This window comes from Acomys minous (genome assembly GCF_964271855.1).
Source record: "Acomys minous genome assembly, chromosome: 1".
In the NCBI taxonomy this organism is placed as follows: domain Eukaryota; kingdom Metazoa; phylum Chordata; class Mammalia; order Rodentia; family Muridae; genus Acomys; species Acomys minous.
In genome coordinates, this window is record NC_140483.1 from 143,888,594 (window position 1) to 143,911,801 (window position 23,208).

Below are 23,208 nucleotides of genomic sequence, written 5' to 3' on the forward strand. Positions count from 1 at the left end.
CAGAACTCTCCAGAGACTTTATAATACCATTTGACTTTTCAAGTCTGTAGCATAATGAAAAGTTAAAATCCCTAAGAATTCTTGCTACAACACTAAAACACACACAGACACACACACACAGAAAGGGAAAGGGAAAGAGAGTGCTACCAAAGCTTACACAAGCCCACGGAATGAATTTAGATTAGTTCTAAAATCTGATTCTCTTTTACTCTTATTTAGGGGGAAGGGAAGGATTAAGGTTGAAAAATAAAATAAACATTACCTCTTTTTCGTATGTTCGGCTTCCCCTTTCTCTAGAGTAAGTAGAAAATAAAGAAGGCTGTAGCAACAAGAAGCCAGGAATGGCAGGAGAGTTTCGTTAACTACGCATGTATGATCCAGGAGCTTACACATCACTCCAAATATACAGCCAGCTGTGCTGTCAGGAATGACAGTCAACCCAACCTGAGTGGAGAAAAGTGAGATCAATTACCTCTTCAGAAAAACCCCTTCCCCCAAATAAAAGCAAAGCCTATTAATTAGGAATGTGTGTTTGGGGGTGTGGGACGATGATGCTACTTCATCTTAGTATCCACATAACTTAGCTACTTGCTGCACTTTAAGGCCCAATTTTCCTGAGAAGTTAATTCCAAATAATGCCTTTGCATAAAGAAGTAATTTTTGTGTGTGGGACTGAGAACTGAAACCAGGGCTCAGAAACTCACAGATGCAGGCAGGTCTTCTACCATAGAGCCAGACCCAGGCCTGAGAAATAGCACATACAATCCATGCACTGCCTCCATTCACAGAGGAAGCATCTGTAAGTTTCTATCAGTGTCAGAAGTAACAGTATTGAAAGGAATGCCTCATATGTCACATCCAAAAGAGTCTCAGTCCTAGCAATGACAGTTATTTTTAAGACTACTCAAACTAAAAGACAGATCACTGGTTCCCATCTTCTCTACATGCTTAAATGCAGAGACCTTTTTACATTTACTATTCTCCTGACTTTAGCCAGTTAGACACAAATAAGGAAAATGCATCTACAGGAATCAGTAAGAGACAGTATATGTAACATTCAAAGACATCTGAAAGACAGACAGCTGAAAGACAGATAAGGTTTATTATAGCATGCTTGTTCATCGGGACCACAGAGGAACCCTGTCAATGAGGTCGAATGCAAGCTATAACTTACAGAGATCTGCAAACAGCTGAATAATTACTAGGACCCTCCTCCAAAGGGTAGTCTGAAAATGGAAGCCAAGACTGACTGGGATATTAACTCTTTCCCACAACACATGTGGGCACAGGGAAGCAAAAATCTCTGGGGTTGGTGACATATAAGGGAAAGAAAGTAAGCCAGGCACATGCCTTTAATCCCAGCACTCAGGAGGCAGAGGCAGCCAGATCACTCTAAGTTCGAGGGCAGCCTGGTCTACAAAATGAGTCCAGGATAGCCAAGGCTACACAGAGAAACCGTCTTGAAAAAGGAAAAAAAAAAGCTTTGACAGGAAAAGAGTAAAAGCTGAAAGTCTGACAGCAAGGAAAGAAGGGCACTCAGAATTAACAGTGCACTTTCTTCCAATTCAAGGGACACTTCATTTTAAAGGAGGAAGAGGGTTATGGACCGGACTGTAAGATTAACTGAAGACGTGAATCCCCAGAAAAATAAATTTTAAGATGCTTCCCTTGTAATTAAACCCAAAAGTCAAAATGTAAACAGTAGAGGAAGTTAAAATTGCAAGCCGCAGTGGAGGAGCTGGGTGTGGTAGCACACTCCTGCAATCCCAGCGCTCACTCAGGAAGCAGAGGCAGGTAGATCTCTGTGAGTCTGGGGCCAGCCTGGTCTACAGAGAGAAGCCCTGTTCAAAAACAAAAACAAAAGCAAAACCAAAAACCAAAACAAAACAAAGCCTTAGTAGAGGCATACAAATGTGAATTTAACACCAGTGGTTAGAAGACAAGTCGGTCTCAAAGCTGAGCCCACTGCTTCCAATGGCTACGTCCTATATCTCTAGTTTAAACCACACACCACTGTGCAGTCGATCCCAAGCCCTCATTGACAGTAAGGCAGAAGTGAATGGGAGTTTAATTTTAAGGTTCCTTACTTCACGAATACAGAAAATAAGGTCTTAGAAAAAGAATGCATCCCCAACACTACCCCAGTCACATACTTAATTATCAACAGCCAGCAAAGTTCTTACAACATCATGCCATAAGATGCTAGGAAAACTGCATTTTATAAATAAAACAAATAAACAAACAAAAGTGAATTTACCAAATTGTTACTGATGGCACTTTGCATGATGTCAAAGCTCTGGCTTCGGGTAGGAATAACCAATAAACTATGACAAACTGCCTGTCAGAAAAAAAAGAGAGAAACTGTCACTGCATCAAGAAATTTAAGAATTAAAAGACAATAAAAAAAAAACTTAAACACAATTTTAACCAACTTTACATATTAATAACAAACAGGTAACAAAACCTTGACTTTGTAGATGCAAATGATAAAGATCGAAGAGATATCACATACACACAATACTACATTTATAAAGTATCTACAAAAACATCTTAGGAAGATGGAGACATTTTTCTACAAAAGAAAGGCCCAAAGAACAGGATCAAATGGTTAACAAAAGCCTTCTGATTACTTAGTAGAAAACACACACCCTGAGAGCCTGCCCAGCTGTCCCCAATAGCACCACCCCCCACTCCTGAAAACAAGCCAAAAGCTGGGTTGTCTAACTCACCAAACAAGATACTGCCAAATCTATGCTTGGAACCCTAGCCCACTAATCTCCATAAAATATTTTTGAAATTATATTTTAAATACACCAGGATCATCTTAAAATGACAATTACTACTATAAATTGTTAGCAAACCTAATTCCTACATCTAGACCTAAATTCCTAAATTAAGGCCTTATGAACAATCTGAGAGAGATTTCTTAGCATTTGACATCTCTTTTGAAGTAAATCTCAATTGCTAAATATTAGGTTAGTTACCCTATTTCTTTTAACTATTTCATTATTCCTTTCCACTTTTTAAGAGCCAGCATTTATCCAAAATAAACACAATCTTAGGCACTGTGAGTTATAGAGAATAAATGTCATTGATATGGCCTTAGCCTCTGACCAACATCAAATAAAGTAAAAACAGAAATAGTTTAAATGTCTAAAAAAAAGTGTAGCTCTAACCCTTTTTAGAACATGAATAGAATTCAAGACAGAATGAAGTGAAAACACCAACCAAACAGAAGAGTTGGGTTGTAACCTACAATCAGAAATGATCCTGGTAAAGAACACTGACAGGTCAAGGCAGAACACATGCAGCCTACACATTGGGTGTTGTGGAAAAAATAAGACAAGTGTCCCAGACAAACACCTCTCAGATCATTAAAAGTATCAGCCAGCAGAGAACACACAGCCTTCTGAGACATAGGAACAGAAACAGATGTTAATTAAGAAATATGAGTTCGAGGCCAGGCTGGTCTATGGAGTGAGTCTGGGAGCGCCAAGGCTACAACAGAGAAACCCTATTTGGGGGGGGGGGGGGGGGGAGGTCACCTACCTATGTCTGTGATCCCAACCACAAGGCATAGGAACAATCTGAGGTTAAGGCCAGCATGAGCTACATATAGTCAGTGTACCTTTTAAACACACTGACACACACACACAACTCAAAACCTTAGCAACCAAATTTGTGGCTTTTGAATATTGTTGTATTAATAAACTTTTAAGATAATTTTGCCTTTTAGAATAAAAGATGATCCTTATAATTCCATGTTAAAACTTGGTTTACAGTGACGGCACTGTGGTGCATTCCTTTAATCCCAGGACTCAGGAAGGCAGAGGCAGGTGGATCTCTGTGAGTTCAAGGCCAGCTTGGTCAACAAAGCGAGTCCAGGCAACCAGGACTAAAAAGAGAAACACTGTCTTGAAAAACCAAACAACAAAAAACTTGATCTAAGCATATGGTTTCAATGTGCATTTTCACTAATACTGAAATATGCTAGTAAGATTTATTACACCTGTAAGTTTATTAGGTATCTATAAAATTTAATGTTTCTGAAAGGTTAAGGTTTCCTTAACAAATGCTGAAGATACTGAAGTTATTTAAATAGTGTATGTTTTTAAAGTAGTTTATAAAAGGTACAAAACGTTGCCCTGAGGACATGGGAATGGGAGAGCGGGCCCTGATCCAGGGCTTTGAGTGGACCTCACCCCAACATCTACCCCATGTATGACCTGCTGGAACACATGAAGCGGCCAGTCCTGCAGATTCAAAGATTAAGAATCTCCTTGACACATGGCAACAACGGGATATCGGACAGCAGTCTCTGTGAGTATCCAGTAACCACAGTGTAGGCCTCCAACCAGACCCATGACTCATAGCAGTGCACATTTGAAAGTAAACATATGGGGACAAAAGACTATACTGCGCGCATGATACACTACAACTTCTGTGACACGATTTTTTTGTTTGTCTGTCTGTTTTATTTTACTGGGGAAAAGAGAGGGATTTTGGTGCATGACATGTAAATCATAGACACTCAATAAAAGTAAAAAAGAAATGACCAAAAAAAGGTACAAATCGCGAACTAGAATCTCCTTTTCAGTAAACGTAAACAAGATCTGTACACTGCTCTCAAAACCTAAGGAAAATTGGGTCTTCCTTAAGTTTAATTTTGATAAATTACATATTAATTCTTAAAATCAAAATAACCAGTGAGCAATTTTTTGTTTAAAACTCATTTTAAAAATTGCCGGGGCTGGAGAGATGGCTCAGTGGTTAAGAGCGACCTCATGCTCTTCCAGAGGTCCTGAGTTCAATTCTCAGCAACCATATGGTGGCTCACAACCATCTATAATGTAATCTGATACCCTCTTCTGCAGATAAAGCACTCATATGCCAAAAAAAAAAAAATTTGCCAACGCCTACCTAAGTTCTCTCCGGAGTCAAATTCATCCTCTACCATGAAGCTCATGTACATATTCCTCTACACCAAAGTACAGGGGTTCCCCCACTACAAGCGGACCTGTGCTTTCCAGCAGCAGGACCACTCATTACCCTGCTCTGAGTCTAGCAGCATCTCACTGGTGACTCAAGCAGGACTGTAGGAATGGACAGCTTCTTTCTGGGTGCACTATTACCTCTGTTATGTCCCAATGATGTAAAAACTGGTCCAAGTCTGTAAGGTAGAGGAGCACAGGGGAAAGAGATGTCTGGACGACATGAGGAACTCCTCGAAGGTTCTGAAGCCAGGCCAACTCCTCTTTTGAAAACCCTAATACAGGTGACAAAGAGAATCAGTTGAAAAATACATCGCAGGGCAGTAATACACAACAGCTCTTTTTTATTACCCTGATGTATTTCTGCACCTGACAGTGTCTTAAGGAATTAACCCTAGTAACAGAAACCATAAAAATTACATGAAATACACATGCAAAGGATGTGACCCAATCTAAAACACGAGGAAAAACAAAACAAAACCTTTTATAGTAACATAGCAGTGCGTCTCTTTTTAGCTTGGCAAGTTAATGTGGCTACCTGTAAGTGTGGAAAATAAGAAGCTGAGATAGTCTGCATCAGTCATTAAGGAGTCATCAACCGACTGGCTCCATCCAGAAAAGGACGACCTATAAGACACAAAAGAATGATTATTAGCCATCTTTTTTTTTTTTTAAATAGGGGAGTGGGGAGTGCCACAGGTGGGCTGAAGAGATGGCTCGGTGGTTAAGAGGCATATAGCAGCTCACAACTGACTGTAATTCTAGCTCCAGGGGACCCAACATCCTCATACAGTCATACATGGAAGCAAAATACCAGTGCACAGAAGTGAATAAACTATTAGAAAAAAAAGTCAAGAGGACCCCACTAAATCGAGGCCCTCCAAGTTCCCTACCACTGACCCATAATCCCAGTTCTACATTTTCCTTTATTGCAAATATATACAGTGCGCATGCATGCGTGCGTGTGTGTGTGTAGGTTTAACTTCATTTATAAGGACTCTAGTATTCCGATTAAGAAAGTTAGAAGTGCTAATATTTATAGTTATGTAGTTCATTAAGAAGTGTAACTGGACCGCATTTGATGTAGCAAAACTTCTACTCCAAATTAGACCCAAAGAGATAAGGAAGTTTTTCATTCAGTGGTAGGTTCCACCATTATGTACTTATTTTTTAATTTATCTAAAAATATCAGACCCTTAACAAGTAAGTGTAATGAAATCTCAGCCTCACAGCTAACTAAAGCAAAAGTATCTTAACCAGGTTTTTTAAAACTTTAGTGTTACCTGGGTGGTGGTGGCGGCACACCTTTAATCCCAGCACTTGGGAGGCAGAGGAGGTGGACCTTTATGCTTTTGAGGCCAGCCTGGTCTACAAAGCGAGCCCAGGACAGCCAAGGCTACACAGAGAAACCCTGTCTCAAAAAAACAAACAAACAACAACAACAAAAAACCCACCAAAAAAACTTCAGTGTTAAAGCCATGACGTGCTGTTTCTGATCTGCCCTCACAAAAGCACAGTGAAGCAAAGGATCTGAAAGGAAAGCTAACTGAGCAGGATGTGGTAGCACAAACTGTAAACCCTGTGTTTGTGAGGCAGAGGCAGAGAAATGAATCCTCAGCTATACACTGACTGAATGTGAGACCAGCCTAGGTTACGTGAGACCCTACCTCAAAAAATCAAAACCCAAAATAAAAAGACAAAAGCTATGAGGCAGCTTTAAGTAAGAAATACTTAGTTCCTACTGTAGGACAAGTTACTAGCTGGTCTTTGAAAGCCTCTCAAAGCCAGGCTCCCTTAAGTAGTTTGAATGCCAAGCAGAAATGCAACAAAAACAATGATCAGACCAAACTAGTTCCGATTTTATAGACAGCTGAGTAAATGCCAGACAACATTAGGCTTTTCTAATTTACCCATATACCCTCATTTTTTTAACCACTGTAAGACAAGCATTTCATCAGATATGGCGGTGCATGTCTTAAATCCAACCCTGTCACAAGGGAGAAAAACAAAGCCTACAGTTTTATGTATTAATATTCTTAAGTAGGAGGGCCACTAAATAAACATTCTCATATGTAATTTAAAGCAACATATAGAGATCTACGGAGCAATATCACAAGAACTTGACAGAACAGAAAGAGGGACAGAAAACATCCTCGTATACCCAGTATATACAGGAAGCAACTGTGCCACCCAGTGGCTGAAAGTGTAAGGTCCATTTAAAGTTTGACTCAGAAGGAAGGAGGAGCAGCAAATCTCAGCTTTCCCATGCCAGCACTGCTGAGGAGTAGTATTACAAAGTATGCAAAGGTGACAGAAGCAAACCAAAATTGATTCTGGCACAACACACCATGTGCACTTGCATGAAAACCCAACAAAAGTGTCTCAGTCCAAGCAATTTCTCCCAGTCCAAAGACAACATTCAACATTGGAAAGAAATTCCCTTATTCATGTTTTTTAAAAAATATTTTTCCATAAGTTTCTTACCCAATTTAGCTATAAAATACCATGAGGTGAAGAGGATCCAAAATGGCAGACGTAAACACACACCTTATTTGATCAGCAGAACAGCAGTGACTATACAGCAATCTAAGGACTGAACTGAGAAATACAAAACACCAGTGCTGTTGATCCCCAAGTGAGAAGGGTGCAACTGTGCAGAGCACAGGTGGTCTGGCCTCAGGCCACCCAGCAAATCCACAGAAAAGTCAGAGGGTCGCCGGAGGGCACATACCTGGAGCCGCAGCATACCTGGAGGGACCTGGACCAGAGAGAGCAGTGGGCTGCTGAAACTCCAGCGTCTGCAGCTGCTGGCCCACTGGAGACTGCACAGTCCAGAAAACAAGTGGATGTAACATCAGGTCCCCAGGCCAACCTACATAAAAAGTTCTCCAGTCCTGGCAGGCATGGTGTGCTCCAGAGACTGGCGGCAGCACGCCTGGCGGGAAGGCAATTTCTGCCCTCCAGGACGTAGAGAGAGTTGTGAGCTGTTAAAGCACCTAGAGGCAAGCCAGCCCACGGGAGCAGCTCTCTGCTCTGATCTTTCGCCTGCTCCTCAGCTTACCTGAATCACAGTCAGGGAGACAATGAGATACAGTTAACTAAACAGAGGTGCCTGACCTCCCTGGATCATAAACATAGAGCCAAAGAGACAGTTATCTCAGCGGAAGTGACCAGGGCGCGCAGGACTGATACCTACCCCCAAACTATCTGACCATCAGAGACCCACAAAACCAGCTAACACCAGAAACATTACAATGGGAAGAGGTACATAAATAGAAGAACACAAGAACAACTACCAGGATCATTTGAAACCACCAGAAACCAACAACCCCACCACCACAACAAGCCCTGGACATAACATCACATCTGACACACAGGAGAAAACTTTCAAATCTGAGGTTATGAAAATGATAGTGGCCTTAAAAGAGGAAATTAAGACCCTCAAACTAGAACACAAAGAAATAGATGAAAGACTTGAACAAATCACTTAAAGAAATTAGTAAAAGGAAACTACAATCCAACAGGAGAAGGAAATGGAAAAAAAAAAAAAAAAGAATTCAAGACCTAAAAGTGAAGATAGAGGCAATGAAGAAAAGACACTGTGAGACAAAACTGGAAACGGAAAACCTAGGGAAGAGTACAGGATCTACAGACACAGATCACACACAGAATACAAGCGACGGAAGACAGAATTTCAGGGACAGAAGGTATGAGTGAAGAAATCAATACAACAGTCAAAGAAAATGTTAAATCTAAAAAGCTCCTGACACATAACATCCAAGAAATCTAGAACATTGTGAAAAGACCTAAGAATAAGCCTAAGAATAACAGGAATAGAAGAAAAAGAAGAATCCCAGTTCCAAGGCCCAGAAAATATTTTCAACTAAATCATAGAAGAAAACTTCCCCAACCTAAATAAAGAAATGCACATAAATACACAAAAAGCCCACAGAACTCCAAATAGATTGGACCAGAAAACAAAATCCTCCCACCACATAATAATCAAAACACTAAACATATAGAACAAAGAAAGAATATTATGAGCTGCAAGAGAAAAAGGCCAAGTCACATATAAAGGAAAACCTACAAAAATTACACCTGACTTCTCAACAGAGACTATGAGCCAGAAGGGCCTGGACAAATGTCGTACAGACACTAAGAGACCACAGATGTCAACCCAGACTACTATACCCAGCAAAATTTTCAATCACCATAGATAGAGAAAACAAGACATTCCATGACAAAACAAAGTTTAAATGGTACCTAGGCACAAATCCAGGCCTACCGAAGATACTAGAAAGAAAACTCCAATCCAAAGAGGGGAACTTTACCCAGAAAAACAAAGGAAATAAATAACTTCACATCCGTAAAACCAAGAGTAAAGAAGCTCACCCACACACTCTACCACTACCAACATTTTTTAAAAAAGCAACCAACAACTGCTCGTCATTAACATCTCTCAACTCCCCAATAAAGAGACACAGGCTAACAGAATGGATGCAAAATCAGGACCCATCATTCTGCTGCATACAACACAACTCAGCAACACAGATGCATTACAAGGGCTGAAAAACAGTATTCCAAGCAAATGGACCCAAGAAACAAGCTGGAGTAGCCGTTGTAGTATCTAATAAAGCAGACTTTCAACCCAAATTAATCAAAAGAATGAGGAAGGACACTTCATACTCATTTAAGAGAAAATCCATTAAACTATCCCACAAAATAGAATCAGAAGGAACATTACCAAACTCATTCTATGAGGCCACAGTTACCTTGATACCTAAGTTACACAAAAACCCAAGAAAGAGAATTTCAGACCAATTTCTCTTATGAACATTGATGCAAAAATACTCAATAAAATACTTGCAAACTGAATCCAAGAAAACATAAAAGATAATCATTCACCATGACCAAGTAAGCTTCATCCCAGGCATGCAGGGATGGTTCAATATACGGAAAACCATCAATGGAATTCCATCATAAAAACAAACTGAAAGGAAAAAAAGAAAAAAACCACATGATCATCTCCTTAGATGCTGAAAAAGCATTTGACAAAATCCAGCACCCATTCATGTTTAAAATCTTGGAGAAATCAGGGATACAAGGCACATACCTAAACATAATAAAGGTTATATACAACAAACCAATAGCCAACATCAGATTAAATGGAGAAACTTAAAACAATTTCACTGAAATCAGGGACTAGACAAGGCTGCCCACTCTCTCTGTATTTCCTCAATACAGTACTTGAAGTCCTCGCTAGAGCAATAAGACAACTAAAGGAGATCAAAGAGATACAAATGGGAGAGGAAGAAGTCAAAGTATCACTATTAACAGATATGATAGTATACATCAATGACCCCAAAAAGTCTACCAAGGAACTCCTAGAGCTAATGAACACCTTCAGCAAACTGGCTAGAAACACAATCAACTCAAAAATATCAGAAGCCCTGCTGTGTACAAATGACAAACAGGCTGAGAAAGAAATTAGGGAAACTACACCCTTTACAACAGCCACAAATATAAAGTATCTTAGTGTAACTCTAACCAAAAAAGTGAAAGACTAATTGAAAAAAAACTTCAAGTCTCCAAAGAAAGAAATAGATTCCCATCAAAATTCCTATGCAATTCTTTAGACTTTGAAATATCAATTCTCAACTTCATATGGGGGGGGGGGGGAAGAATAGCTAAAACAATCCTGTACAACAAAAGATCATCCAGAGCAGTAGTAATAAGAACAGCATGATACTGGCATATAAATAGGCTAGTTATCAGTGGAACTGAATCGAAGACCCAGAAATAAACCCACAGACCTATGGATACTTGGTTTTTGACAAAGAAGCCAAATCCATACAATGAAAAAAAGATAGCATCTTCAACAATTGGTGGTGGTCTAACTGGATGGCTACATGTAAAAAAAAAAATGCAAATAGATCCATACTTTGCACAAAACTAAGGTCCAAGTGGATTAAAGACTTCAACATAAAACCAGACACACTAAAAAGTGGGGAAGAACTCACTGCCACAGAGATAACTTCCTGAACAGACTATGAACAGCTCAGACTCTAAGATCAATGATTAATAAATGGGACCTCATGAAACTGAAAAGCTTCTGTAAGGCAAATGAAAACAATCAATAGAACAAAAGGAGAGCCTACAGACTGGGAGAAGATTGTCACCAACTCTACATCATACAATGGGCTACTAACCAAAATATATAAAGAGCTCAAGAAATTAAACACTACCAAACGAAATAACCCAATTAAAAAATGGTGTACAGAGCAAAACAGATAATTCTCAACAAAGGAATATAGAATGGTTGAGAAATACTTAAAGAAATGCTCAACTTCCTTAGTCATCAGGGAAATGCAAATCAAAACAACTCTGAGATTCAATCTTACACCTATTCAAATGGCTAAGATAAAAAAACTCAGGTGACAACACATGCTGGCGAGGATGTGCAGAAAGGGAACACTCCTCCAATGCTGGTGGGAGTACAAACTTGTACAACCACTTTGGAAATCAACCTGACGCTTTCTCAGAAAATTAGGAATAGGGCTACCTCAGGACCCAGCTATTCCACTCCTGGGCTATACCCAAAAGATGCTCCACCATACAATGAGACATTTGCTCAACTATGTTTATAGCAGCTTTATTTGTAATAGCCAGAATCTGGAAACAACTTAAGATGTCCCTCAACCAAACAGTGGATAAAGAAAACTGTAGCACATTTACACAATGGTATACTATTCAGCTATCAAAAACAAGAAAATCTTGAAATTTGTAGGCAAATTTCTCTCCCCCCCCCCCCCCGCTCCCTCCCTCCTTCCCTCCCGCTCCCCCCCTCTTAGCCAAAAGATCTAAGCTTCCCAAAAAAAGGTCCATATCACAACACATGAGTAAGGTAATCGAGACCCAGAAGGATATACATGGTATATACTCACTATTAAGTGGATATTAGCCAAGCATAGATGTCCTCTGAGAAATTCCACCCAGTGGGGGACCAGGACAGATACTGGGACAAGCAGCCAGACTGGGGTGAAGAGATGCAAACTGTATACATGAGTTGGAGGATGGAAGGGAGGGAATGTCAGGAGCCCACAAGGAGACTATCAGGACCGGTGGATCTGGACCCAGGGGGCCTGCAAATTGATGCACCAAGGACATGGCAAGCAGAGGAGACTCCTGATCAGATGTAGCCAATGGACAGCTCATCCTCCACATGGAGAGGATGGAAATGGAGGACTGTCTCTGACAAGAATCCTGGTGCCCTCGATTTGATCACTGCCCCTTAGAGGAAAGGTCCTGTCAAACAGAGAGGAAGGGGATGCACGCTCTCCAGATGTGATGTGATAACCTGGTCAGCTGGTGGGGAGGAAGATCCCACCTGGCAGAGGTCATGGAGAGGGGAATAGAATGGAAAAAGGAGGGTGGGAATAGAAAGATAAGAATGAGAGGATTAAATAAATTATAATAATAAAAAAATTTTAAATGCAGCATCGAGAACAGCCAAAATTTTAAAAAAAGTAGAAAAGAGGTTACCTAGAAAAGAGGTAAGAGGGAACCTTTTGAATCACCCAAACCAGACATAAATGTTAATGGCATGGTGACCTGCCTGTAATTGCAGGACAGACAGAGACAGAGGATCTCCAGAGGAAGTGATCAAGTTCTGGATTTGACTAAGACCCTGCCTCAATAAATATGGTGGAAAAACAATCAAAGTTGACCCCCAACAACCACCTCAAGACCCCACAAGCAATCAGAGATATCTCTCTCTCTCTCTCTCTCTCTCTCTCTCTCTCTCTCTCTCTCTTCTCCCTCTTTCCCTCCCCCTCCCCCCTCTTAGCCAAAAGATCAAAGCTTGTCAAAAAAGGTCCATATCACAATACATACCACTACAAGCTTTTTACCACTGAACTACAACCCCTTTTCCAAACTATGGATATATATTACAAAGCAAGGAACTAGCATCTGCCTTCTTATCAACAAACTGTCTGTAGCAAATGACAGTATTAGCAAAGTTCTAACTGCCACATTAAAATAAATGCAGGTGTTCACAGATGTTACTACAAAAATGTATACACCATTAATCCTAGCATTCGTGAGGCAGAGTGAGGAACTCTTCGACTCATCAAACTCTGAGTTCCAAGCCAGCATGATCTCCATTATGAGTTACAGGATAGCCAGGACTATGTAGATAAACCCTATTCTCAAACAAAAAGGCCTTCTGTATTTCCATCCCATAAGAGAAGAGGGGGGAAGATGATACACTTAAAATATAGCTCACTTCACAGTGATACCTCATGTACAGTATCCCAATAAGTGTGCCAGCCAAACTTGAACCGAGTCTTCCCATAATGCAGCACCGACTTAACCGAGAAAGCAAATCAGCAGGCAGCGTGGGTAGAAAATACAAAAGCTGAACCAAACGTTGCTGAGACTCTGCAGGAAGAACGACCACAGCACCTTCTTGAGGATCTAGGGGGTAGGTAAATATGAAATTCAACTATAAGATACATAAACCAGAGATTTAATTATTAACACAGCTTGATGACTTCCAATGAATTCAAGGCTGACAAACTATGTTGAACTTTGATTTTAACAATTACATACAGAAGTTTTTCATCATGTATGGCTTACTAAGCTTTACGCTTAATTAAATACTGGACATGTTTATTTAGCCTTATTTGATACTATTAACTTTAAAACACGTCTTCACAGAAATATTTTTTTAAAAAAACCTTGATGGGGATGAAAACAGATGAATAACAAAGGGCAAGAGTGAAATACAAGCATTTTCACTAATAATTACAGCATGAATCTCATTTAACACAATTTGTTTGATCCATATGTATACACATATGTACACAACTATGCTCAATATTTAGAAGTACAACCCACAAAACACGAAAATGCCCATAATTGGCACTAACACAATGGAACACTGAGCAGTAATAAATAATAAGGTACTAGTAATTGACGTAACAGTTATGACCCTTGACAGCATTATGCTAAGGAAAAGAAATAAGCCAGGCACAAAGACCTTTATTTATAATCCTACTTCTAAGTGTCCAGAGAGTCTGGAGAGAAGGCTCAGAGGTACAGAGCATGTGTCTGCTCTTCCAAGGACCAGAGCAGATGGTTCACAAGCCTTTGGTCTCCAAGACCACCTGTATTCATAGGCATAAACCCAATACAGATAAATAATTAAAAGTATTTTTTAAATCTTTTTTAAAAGGTTCAGAATAGGCATATCTATAGACAAAAAAATGTAATCGCTGTCAGGCTGGAGTACAGAAAGACTAAGGATGACTAATAAAAACAGGGTTTCTATTGGGAGTAATGAAGATCTTCTAAAATTGTGTAGTATTAGTGAAGATACAAAATAAAAATATATTTTAAGAATTACTGACTTAAACATTATAAAATGATAAAGTTTACAGCATGTGATACAGATCTTAATAAATGTAAGTTATCTATGCTTTATAAATATATATGCCAATAGCTTTTATTAGTATTTATCAGTATTTCGCTTCAAAATACTAAGTAGTAAATTAGTATGGGAGTCATGATTGATTGACACAATAACTATTTTGCCATTAAAGCACAAGAAAAAATTTCAAAGTATTTTATTAGTTAAATGTATGAGTAGCTTTAAAGATAACTTAAAAAGCAAAAAGTCAAAAAGTTGGGGACTGGAGAGATGGCTCAGAGGTCCTGAGTTCAATTCCCAGCAACCACATAGTGGCTCACAGTTATCATGTGATCTGGTGCCCTCTTCTGGCGTGCAGGTGTACATGCAGGCAGAGAATTGTATACATAATAATAAAGAAATAAATCTTTTTTTAAAAAGTCAAAAAGTTAAATTGGGCATGGAGGGACATGTACGTGAGGCAGAGATAGGAAGATTGAAGAGATTAAACTACATTTACATCGTAAGACCCTGTCCCAGACAAACACACTTTACAAAAACCAAAAAAACAGGGAGAATACAGAAGGTAAAAATACCCTAATATACTTAAAATAAATGTACTGTTTAGCATTTTATTCGAGCAATTTAACTAAATGAGAACAAAAGAAAAAGAAAAAGAGCAAATCTAAAGAAGAGTCCCTTCAGGGGTGGAGAGAAGCATTGTCTGTGCTTCCAAAGATCCTGAGTTCAATTCCCGACAACCACATGGGAGCTCACAGCTAGCTATCTATATATAATGAGAGCCGGTGCCCTCTTCTCGTGTGCATGCACACATGTGGGTAGAATACTGTATAAAAAATACATAAAATAAATCTAAAAAAAAAAAAAGAAGTCCCCATTAACAACCCTTTTCCTTGTTGGACTAGATCAAAGCTGACCTCCGCCACTAAATACTCACCATAAATTCGTAGCGCAGCGGCTTGTAAGCTTTTCAGTAAGTCTTTATTTGCTTGTGATGCAGCAGTATGAATGATGTCAATCAACTGCGTGGACAGCTCAGGGTTTCGGGAGCCAAGGTGAGACAGCTGCAACGGAAGGCCAGCCAGCCAGCGGGATAGCACTCTGCTTCGGTATCTTAGGAAGGCCAAGGAAGAACAAGATAAAATATTAATTTACAGACATAAGGGGAACGACTTAAACCAAACCAATATTTTTTTCTATTTAAATGTAACAAAAGTAGTGATATACAAATAACTCATTTATTTATTTAGGCATCTGAAAGCAGGTAAAATGGTGGCATCCCCCTTTTGCAGCAGTGGCAGTTTTGCTCACTAAGAAATTATGTAATTTCTAAATGAAAAGGGACACCAGTTAAATCTATGTCAGCTGTTTGTCCTGTATTAGCTACTATACAATATATGAAACAAACTGGTACATTTAGTACTTTGCTCCCTACAAAATTACTTCAGCCTTGCATTATTGTAGTCTGTTCAGATATGGGTATAGTTTCCTAGAGTATGAAGAATTCCTTTTGTTTGTTTTTGTTTTTTGAGACAGGGTTTCTCTGTGTAGCCTTGGCTGTCCTGGTCTCACTTTGTAGACCAGGCTGGCTTCGAACTCCCAGAGATCCACCTGCCTCTGCCTCCCGAGTGCTGGGATTGTAGGCGTGCGCCACCACCACCCGGCCCAAGTATGAAGAATTCTTGATAAAAAGTTTACATCATTTCTCCAAATGATGTAACAGAATTTCTCCAAATTCTGAAACAGACAGACAACAAAATAACTCAAAAAGAAATAAAGGGGAAATATAAAATCTTCTTACCTCAATCTGTAAGATCTTAGTTCTTCTTTCTGATAGATTTTACTGAAAAATTTGATTAACAAAGTCCTAACTGGAAGAAGCAGGCCCCTCTGTTGATACAGCGTATAAACTGCCTTAATGAGATTCTCCGTAGACTCTGAGGACAGAAAGAAAACAACTCTGCATATGAACAGACACTCGTAGCACATACAGAGCTGTCTTAGGTAGGAACTGATGATCATCACATATAGCAACAGTGTGATACACGGAAGTCAAGGCAACCAGACATTACGTTATCACTTTTCTCAGAAACAAAGCTAGGATGACAAAAACCAAGGTACTAAAAAGGTAAATACGAAGAAAACCAAACAGGAAAGCTTTTATTGGAATAGGGGGGAAAGTATTGCCTCACTTCAAAAACTAACAATCTCAAACTAGACACATCCAAGACGGGAGACATCTTTACAGTTTACTTCAGAATAGACCTACTCAAGGAGTCACGACTGCCTGATACATACCCATAAATACCCAGGCTAACTAGTAACAGCATGAAGGTAACCAGTGTAACTACATGAAGAGATGGCAATCACATTTACACCAGACCCAGAGCTCCTCTCCTGCATCACCTACCTCTGTTTGGCTGCATCTGTATCAGCCTCCATGAGACTCCAAGCAATCTGTTCAGCTGTTTACTGCTCAGCCTAACTCCACCTTTAAGGGTCTCTGTCACAAATTTTCTTATCGTTTCTATCCAACTGGAATCATTTTGCAAAGTTGAGGCATTTGCCAGAGAGACCATGATATCAGACAGCGTTAAGTTCAGTAAAAGATGGTCTACACTACTGGGGAGAACCGTGCAGTGCTTGATGCTAAAAACAAACACAAATAGATCCATAAGCCACACCTGCTTCTGAGCACTTAAAATAATCCTATCAATGGATCAAAGGGGTTTTTTCTACTAGAATTTATAATTTCCAACATGACAAAATACTAAGCAACTTTAGGACATAGTTCTGTAAATAAAACCATCGTATGGAATCAAGGTTATTTAACAGAAATAAAATAAAGGGCCCAAATTACAGTGTCTATGGTGCTGGTCATTACTAAGTTACTTTACATGGAGGGCAAATGGCTGTACCTAATATGGCACTGGAATCTTAGATTTTCTACAAGATTTGTTAAGACCTGAAAATCCTAACTTACTTCAGCATTTTTTAAGCAAGTATTTGTATTTGGTGAGACATTACAGAACCATTTACTTTTACTTTACTTAAAACTATGTTTTAAAGAAAGCACAAATTTCATCATCATTTACTCATGCATAAAATGAGTGTGGTGGCATTATGCCTTTAATCCTAATACTTGGGAGGACACCAGGCCTCTGTAAGTCCAAGAGAAGTGTAATCTATATAGTAAGTTCTGGGCCACCAGGGCCACATAGTTGTGACCCTGTCTCAAAAATAAACACTGAGGGCATGAGAGAAGGAGAGCTGGCCCTGGCCCTAGCCAGCTGCAGCACTGGGTGAGCTAGCTGGGCAGGGTGGGCAGGGCTCACCCTGGTGGGGTAGATGCAGGAAGGCTGGCAGGCTGACCAACTCAGCGTCCACCCAGGGTCCAGATCCTGGGCTTTGAATTAGCCCACCCCAACATCTACCCCATCTATGAACTGCTGGAGCACATGAAAGGGCCAGTCTTACAGAGCCAAAGTGGCAGGATCTCCATGACACAGGGCAACAACAGGGTATGTGAGAGGAGTACTGGTGAGATATCCTATTGAAGAGTGTAGCAGAAGCCAGGGGCCTTGAAACAGAACAATGACTCATTGCAACAAACATTTGCAATTAAAATGTGAGGACAAAAGGCTATGCTGTGTGACACACTGTAGCTTCCACAACAAGATTATTTTTATGTTTTATTTTATTTTTATTTTTGTTTTCTTTTGGAGGAGGGGAGGTTGCAAGGGTGGAGGGTGGATATGAAGGGATGGGGAGAATAAGTGGGATTAAGGTGCATGTGTGAAACACACACACAAAAAAAAATCAATTAAAAGTTTTTTTTAATGTGAGCAAGAAAAGTGATCCAGGTAAGCAAGGATCCAATAGTATAATCCATACATTAAAATCACTTCTTTTCACCAAGTAAAACACACCCCTTCCAAATGTGTAAATAAAGGCCCAAGGACATGAGGTGTCTTTCCTGGATGGTTCTTCAATGTGTTTGGTTTTTTAATTTATTTGTTTATATTGTGTATGTGTGTGAGCCCACAAGTGCCACACTTGTGGTCGTCAGAGAAGAACTTGTAAGAGTCTAGTCTCTACTACTATTTTGGTTGCAGGGGTCCAAGTCCGGTGAGTGCATTTTCCCACTGAGCCTTGTCTTTCTGGCCCCTATACCTTTCTTTTTGAGGCAGTATCTTTCACCGAACCTAAAAGCTCATGGAATTGGCTAACTAGACCCTGATGTACTTGCTTAGGATTTTCAATAAAACTATTAGGAAAGCAAAGAATGTGCTTTAAAATACATTTTCTTTACTACAGTACCCTGTTGATAGTAAGAAGCCAAGTATTTAGTGGATCCATGCAAACCTACATAATCAATAACCTTATCAATTCTGCGCAAAGTCCTTGAACCCTGCTCAAAGAGCCTTAGTGCTTCTCCACCTGTCTCTTCCTTTGATATATTTAAGAATGCTTTGACAGATCTTAAGTTCCCTTTCAAGTGTTTGCTCATTTGGGGCAATTACAATTTTACTACTCCAGCTTGTATTAGCTTGTCAAGCCTTATTATACAATGTATTTTCACATCTGCTCTCATTTGAAGTAGAGACTTTTAAATATTTTCTAGTCTTAATTATTTTTTAAACTCTATCTTCTATTACTCTTTTTCATTTCCTCCAAGTTTCTCTACTCTTTCCAGATAAAACTGGTTTTTTTGTCAGTTTCTGCTGTACATACGAGAACAAATAGATGAACTTTAATAAGCTACTACCTCAGCAATTTTTATGCAATTCTATTTACATAATCTGATGAAATCTATAGACTTACAAAAAAAAGACTACTAGTTCTAGGCTTAAAGTGATTGGCTCAAAAATTAGCCTTTGTTAGTTTATATTTTCAAAAAGATTTAGATACAAATGTGTCACAGTAATTAAAGTTGCAGGCTAAGGCTATTGTCTAATAACTTTAAGATATAAAACATTTTACACCTACAGTGGAAAACAATTGCAATACCTTTTATTTGCCTCTTTCTTTCGTTGCTTGGTTATTTCTTTTAAGGCATATGGAAAATGACTCATAAAATGATGTTTGAAATCAGTAAGATAGTTCTTTCGAAGCCATGATTCCTATTGAAATAAAGATTAAGATTAGAAAAACACACAAGATGCAAAGTAGTAAGATAAGCAGAAATTTAATAATGTCAGTATTTAATTATTAATGCCCCATTGTAAGAGTACTTCTGTTATTGCCATAATACATAAATAAAATTTATTTTTTTTATTTATTGTTATGTATACAGTGCTCTGCTTTCATGTACACCTACAGGCCAAAAGAGGGCATCAGAACACATTATAGGTGGTTGTGAGCCACCATATGGGTGCTGGGAAGTAAACTCAGGACCTTTAGAAGAACAGTCAGTGCTCTTAACCTCTGAGCCATCTCTGCAGCCCCATAAATAAAATTTTAAATCAGAATAAACTGTTAGCACATCCATTTGTATTCACGTATCACTATGGCACTTAGTTTTTCCTGTCTTACGTTTATCGGCTATTTAAGACAATGCTGTGATTCCAGCTGTGAGTCCAGGGCAGCCAAGGCTACACAGAGAAACCCTGTCTCAAAAAACCAAAACAAAAAACAAACGTAAATGAGAAGCGCAAAATTCTGAAATGCTCCTTGATTAAGTTAAAAATTTTAAATACCTTATCTTCTGAGTCCTTCCTGACAGCCTAAATTCTGCTCCTTGCCACCCATTTCAACACATGCTTAACATCCTATTTCACTGGCATCTTCACTCCTAGCATTGACATTCCATATTGTTTTCCATCAATACCACCAGAAGGTATACACCATGAACAAGCACAGATTTCTGCAATAATAGAATTATTCTATATGTATACTAATACACCAGTCATCTCTCATACTGAGCAGTCAAGTACTTAAACTATAGCTAGTGCTCGTCCCCAAGCACCAAAGGCAAAAAAGTGGCAAGCGTAACTGAGGAATTATGTATGTCATGTAGTGTGTGCGTGCTTATGCAGAGGCCAGAGGTCAATCTCAAGTGCTGTTCTTCAGAAGCTATTCATCTTGGTTCTTTGAGACGGGGCTCTCACTAGCCAGCAGCTTAACAAATAGGCTAAGGTAGCAGGCAGGTAACCCTAGGAATCCACCTGTGTCTCCTGCTCCAGAAATTGGAATTCTAAGTCCACGTCTCTCAATGCTTATCCTTTTCAAGATCACCATGCCTGGGCAGCAAGCACTTTACCCACTGAGCTGTTTCTCCAGCCCTGGGATTATTTTTAAGACCAATTTTCACTTTATAGCCCAAGCTGGCCTGGAATTTGAAATCTTCCTGCTTTCATCTCTTGAATGTTAGAAGAAATAGCTAGTTTTTAAGTCAACTTGATACAAGCTAGAGTTACCTAAAAAGAAAACTCAATTTTAAAAATGCATCCATGGGGCTGAGAGATGGCTCAACAATTAAGAGCACTGGCTGTTCCTCCAAAAGACCCAAGTCAATTCCCAGCACCCACATAGCAGTTCACATTTGTAACTCCCGTTCTAGGGGATCTGACACCCTCACATAGACATTCATGCAGTCAAAAGATCAATGGACATAATTTTTTTTTTTTTTTTTTTTTTTTTTTTTTGGTTTTTTGAGACAGGGTCTCTGGATTAGCCGTGGCTGTCCTGGACTCACTTTATAGACCAGGCTGGCCTTGAACTCACAGCAATCTGCCTGCCTCTGCCTCCCAAGTGCTGGGATTAAAGGCGTGCGCCACCACACCCGGCAAAATAAATTATTTTTTAAAAATGCATTTAGCCAGGCACAGTGGCACATGATCCCAGCACTCAGGCAGGCTGATCTCTGTGAGACCGAGGCCAGCCTGGTCTACAAAGGGAGTCTAGGACGGCCAAGGCTACACAGAAAAACCCTGTCTCAAAAAAAAAAAAAAAAGTAAAAATCATCTATTAAGTCAGGCTATAGGCAAGCCTATATAACATTTTCTTAATTAGTGATTGATGTGGGAGGGCCCAGGCCATTGTTGATAGTGCTACTCCTGAGCAGGTGGTCCTGGGTTCTATTTAAAAAGCAAGCAAGCTATACGCAGCACTCCTCAAGGGTCTCTGCATTAGCTCTTGCCTCCAGGTTCCTACCCTGTTTGAGTTCCTGTCCTGACTTCTTCCAGTGCACAGTGAGTTGGAACTATAAGCAAAATAAACCCTTTCTTTCCACTCCAAGTCACTTTTGGTGATGGGGTTTCATCACAACAATGGATACCCTAAGACACTGGGACCACAGACATATCCCACCATACCTGGCTTGAATTTTAAATTATAATGAATTTAATCATTTGAGTATGCATATCAAAAAACATGGCTGTAACTTTGGTTTCAAATTCTAATTTTCATGAAATAACAGTAATGAAACAGAAAATATAAGTAAAGCAAGCACTAAAATATTGCCACAAATATGCTAAAAATATTGCTAATACTAAGCTACAAAACATTTCTATTGATTTTAACAGTTCCTGACAGTATCAATACAGGACTCTAAAAGAAAAAAATTAATGTTAAATATATTCTCAGTTGCATTCGTAAAACTAGGTATACATTAAAGACATATACACAAGAAATGAGCATCCTGGGGCTGGAGAGATGGCTCAGAGGTTAAGAGCACTAACTGCTCTTCCAGAGGTCCTGAGTTCAATTCCCAGCAACCACATGGTGGCTCACAACCATCTATAATGTGATCTAATGTGCATTGTATACATAGTAAGTAAATAAATCTAAAAAAGAAAAAAAAGAAATGAGCATCCCAATAACTCATTTCTTCAATCACTATGCTCTGATATAATGTACCTTAAGATTTCTTTTTGGCCAGGCGGTAGTGGCACAGGCCTTTAATCCCAGCACTAAGGAGGCAGAGGCAGACGGATCTCTGTGAGTTTAAGGCCAGCCTGGTCTACAAAGCAAGCCCAAGACAGGAAAGGTTACATACAGATAAACCCTGTCTCAAAAACAAAACAAAACAAACAACAACAACAAAAAAAAAACAAACCTCTTCAGAGCTAAGACCAAAGCTTCAAAAAAAATTTTTTAAGATTTATTTATTTATTATGTATACAGTATTTTGCTTGCATGTATGTCTGCACACCAGAAGAGGGCACCAGATTTCATTATAGATGGTTATGAACCACCATGTGGTTGCTGGGAATTGAGCTCAGGACCTTTGGAAGAGCAGGCAGTGCTCTTAACCTCTGAGCCTTCCCTCCAGCCCCAAATTTTTTTCTTAAATATCTGAACAACACAAATGAAGTTTCTCTATTGTGTTATAAAGCCTAGCAAGCCAAATGTATGAAAAGGCTCCAGTAGTCCCTAAGCAATGAACACTCCCATGGCTACATGCATCAATTCATCCATTAAAAAACCTACAGTTATAAAACTAAAAAAATTAAAATTCAGCCTATGCCTGTGATTTGTACTCAAAGGTCAAGGAATGTCATTTTCTTCTTAAAGATGGGGTCAGCCAACATTCTTTTACTGTATTAGTGAAGGTAAGTAAAAGAGGAACAGTGGGGATGGTAAAGTAAAATATATTAGAATGCCTTTTAATGTCACTATGCAAATAAAATTCTATACTTTCTTGTAAGATAATAGTTCTTTCCTACTAAGTTACTACAATTTAGCAAGGTGTTTTTAAATATTTGGGGGCTAAGAATAGCTCAGCAGTACAGCTAAGGCTCTGGGTTCCATCTTTAATACCACAAATGTATGTGTGACTCT

General features: G+C 39.2%; 1 protein-coding gene across 2 annotated transcripts in view; it reads right to left on the reverse strand.

Annotated features, from left to right (window-relative positions):
- The window catches only part of TEX10 (testis expressed 10), a 38,974-nt gene that overhangs the window by 6,920 nt on the left and 8,846 nt on the right, over window positions 1–23,208 (reverse strand). For both annotated transcript variants that reach the window (XM_084779507.1, XM_084779508.1), the window contains 9 exons: window positions 19,435–19,547; window positions 16,835–17,073; window positions 16,226–16,361; window positions 15,362–15,537; window positions 13,292–13,469; window positions 5,530–5,618; window positions 5,133–5,266; window positions 2,258–2,338; window positions 263–444 (listed from right to left, as the gene is read on the reverse strand). In XM_084779507.1, coding sequence (XP_084635633.1) covers window positions 263–444; window positions 2,258–2,338; window positions 5,133–5,266; window positions 5,530–5,618; window positions 13,292–13,469; window positions 15,362–15,537; window positions 16,226–16,361; window positions 16,835–17,073; window positions 19,435–19,547 — 1,328 coding nt within the window. The remainder of the gene's footprint in view (window positions 1–262; window positions 445–2,257; window positions 2,339–5,132; window positions 5,267–5,529; window positions 5,619–13,291; window positions 13,470–15,361; window positions 15,538–16,225; window positions 16,362–16,834; window positions 17,074–19,434; window positions 19,548–23,208) is intronic.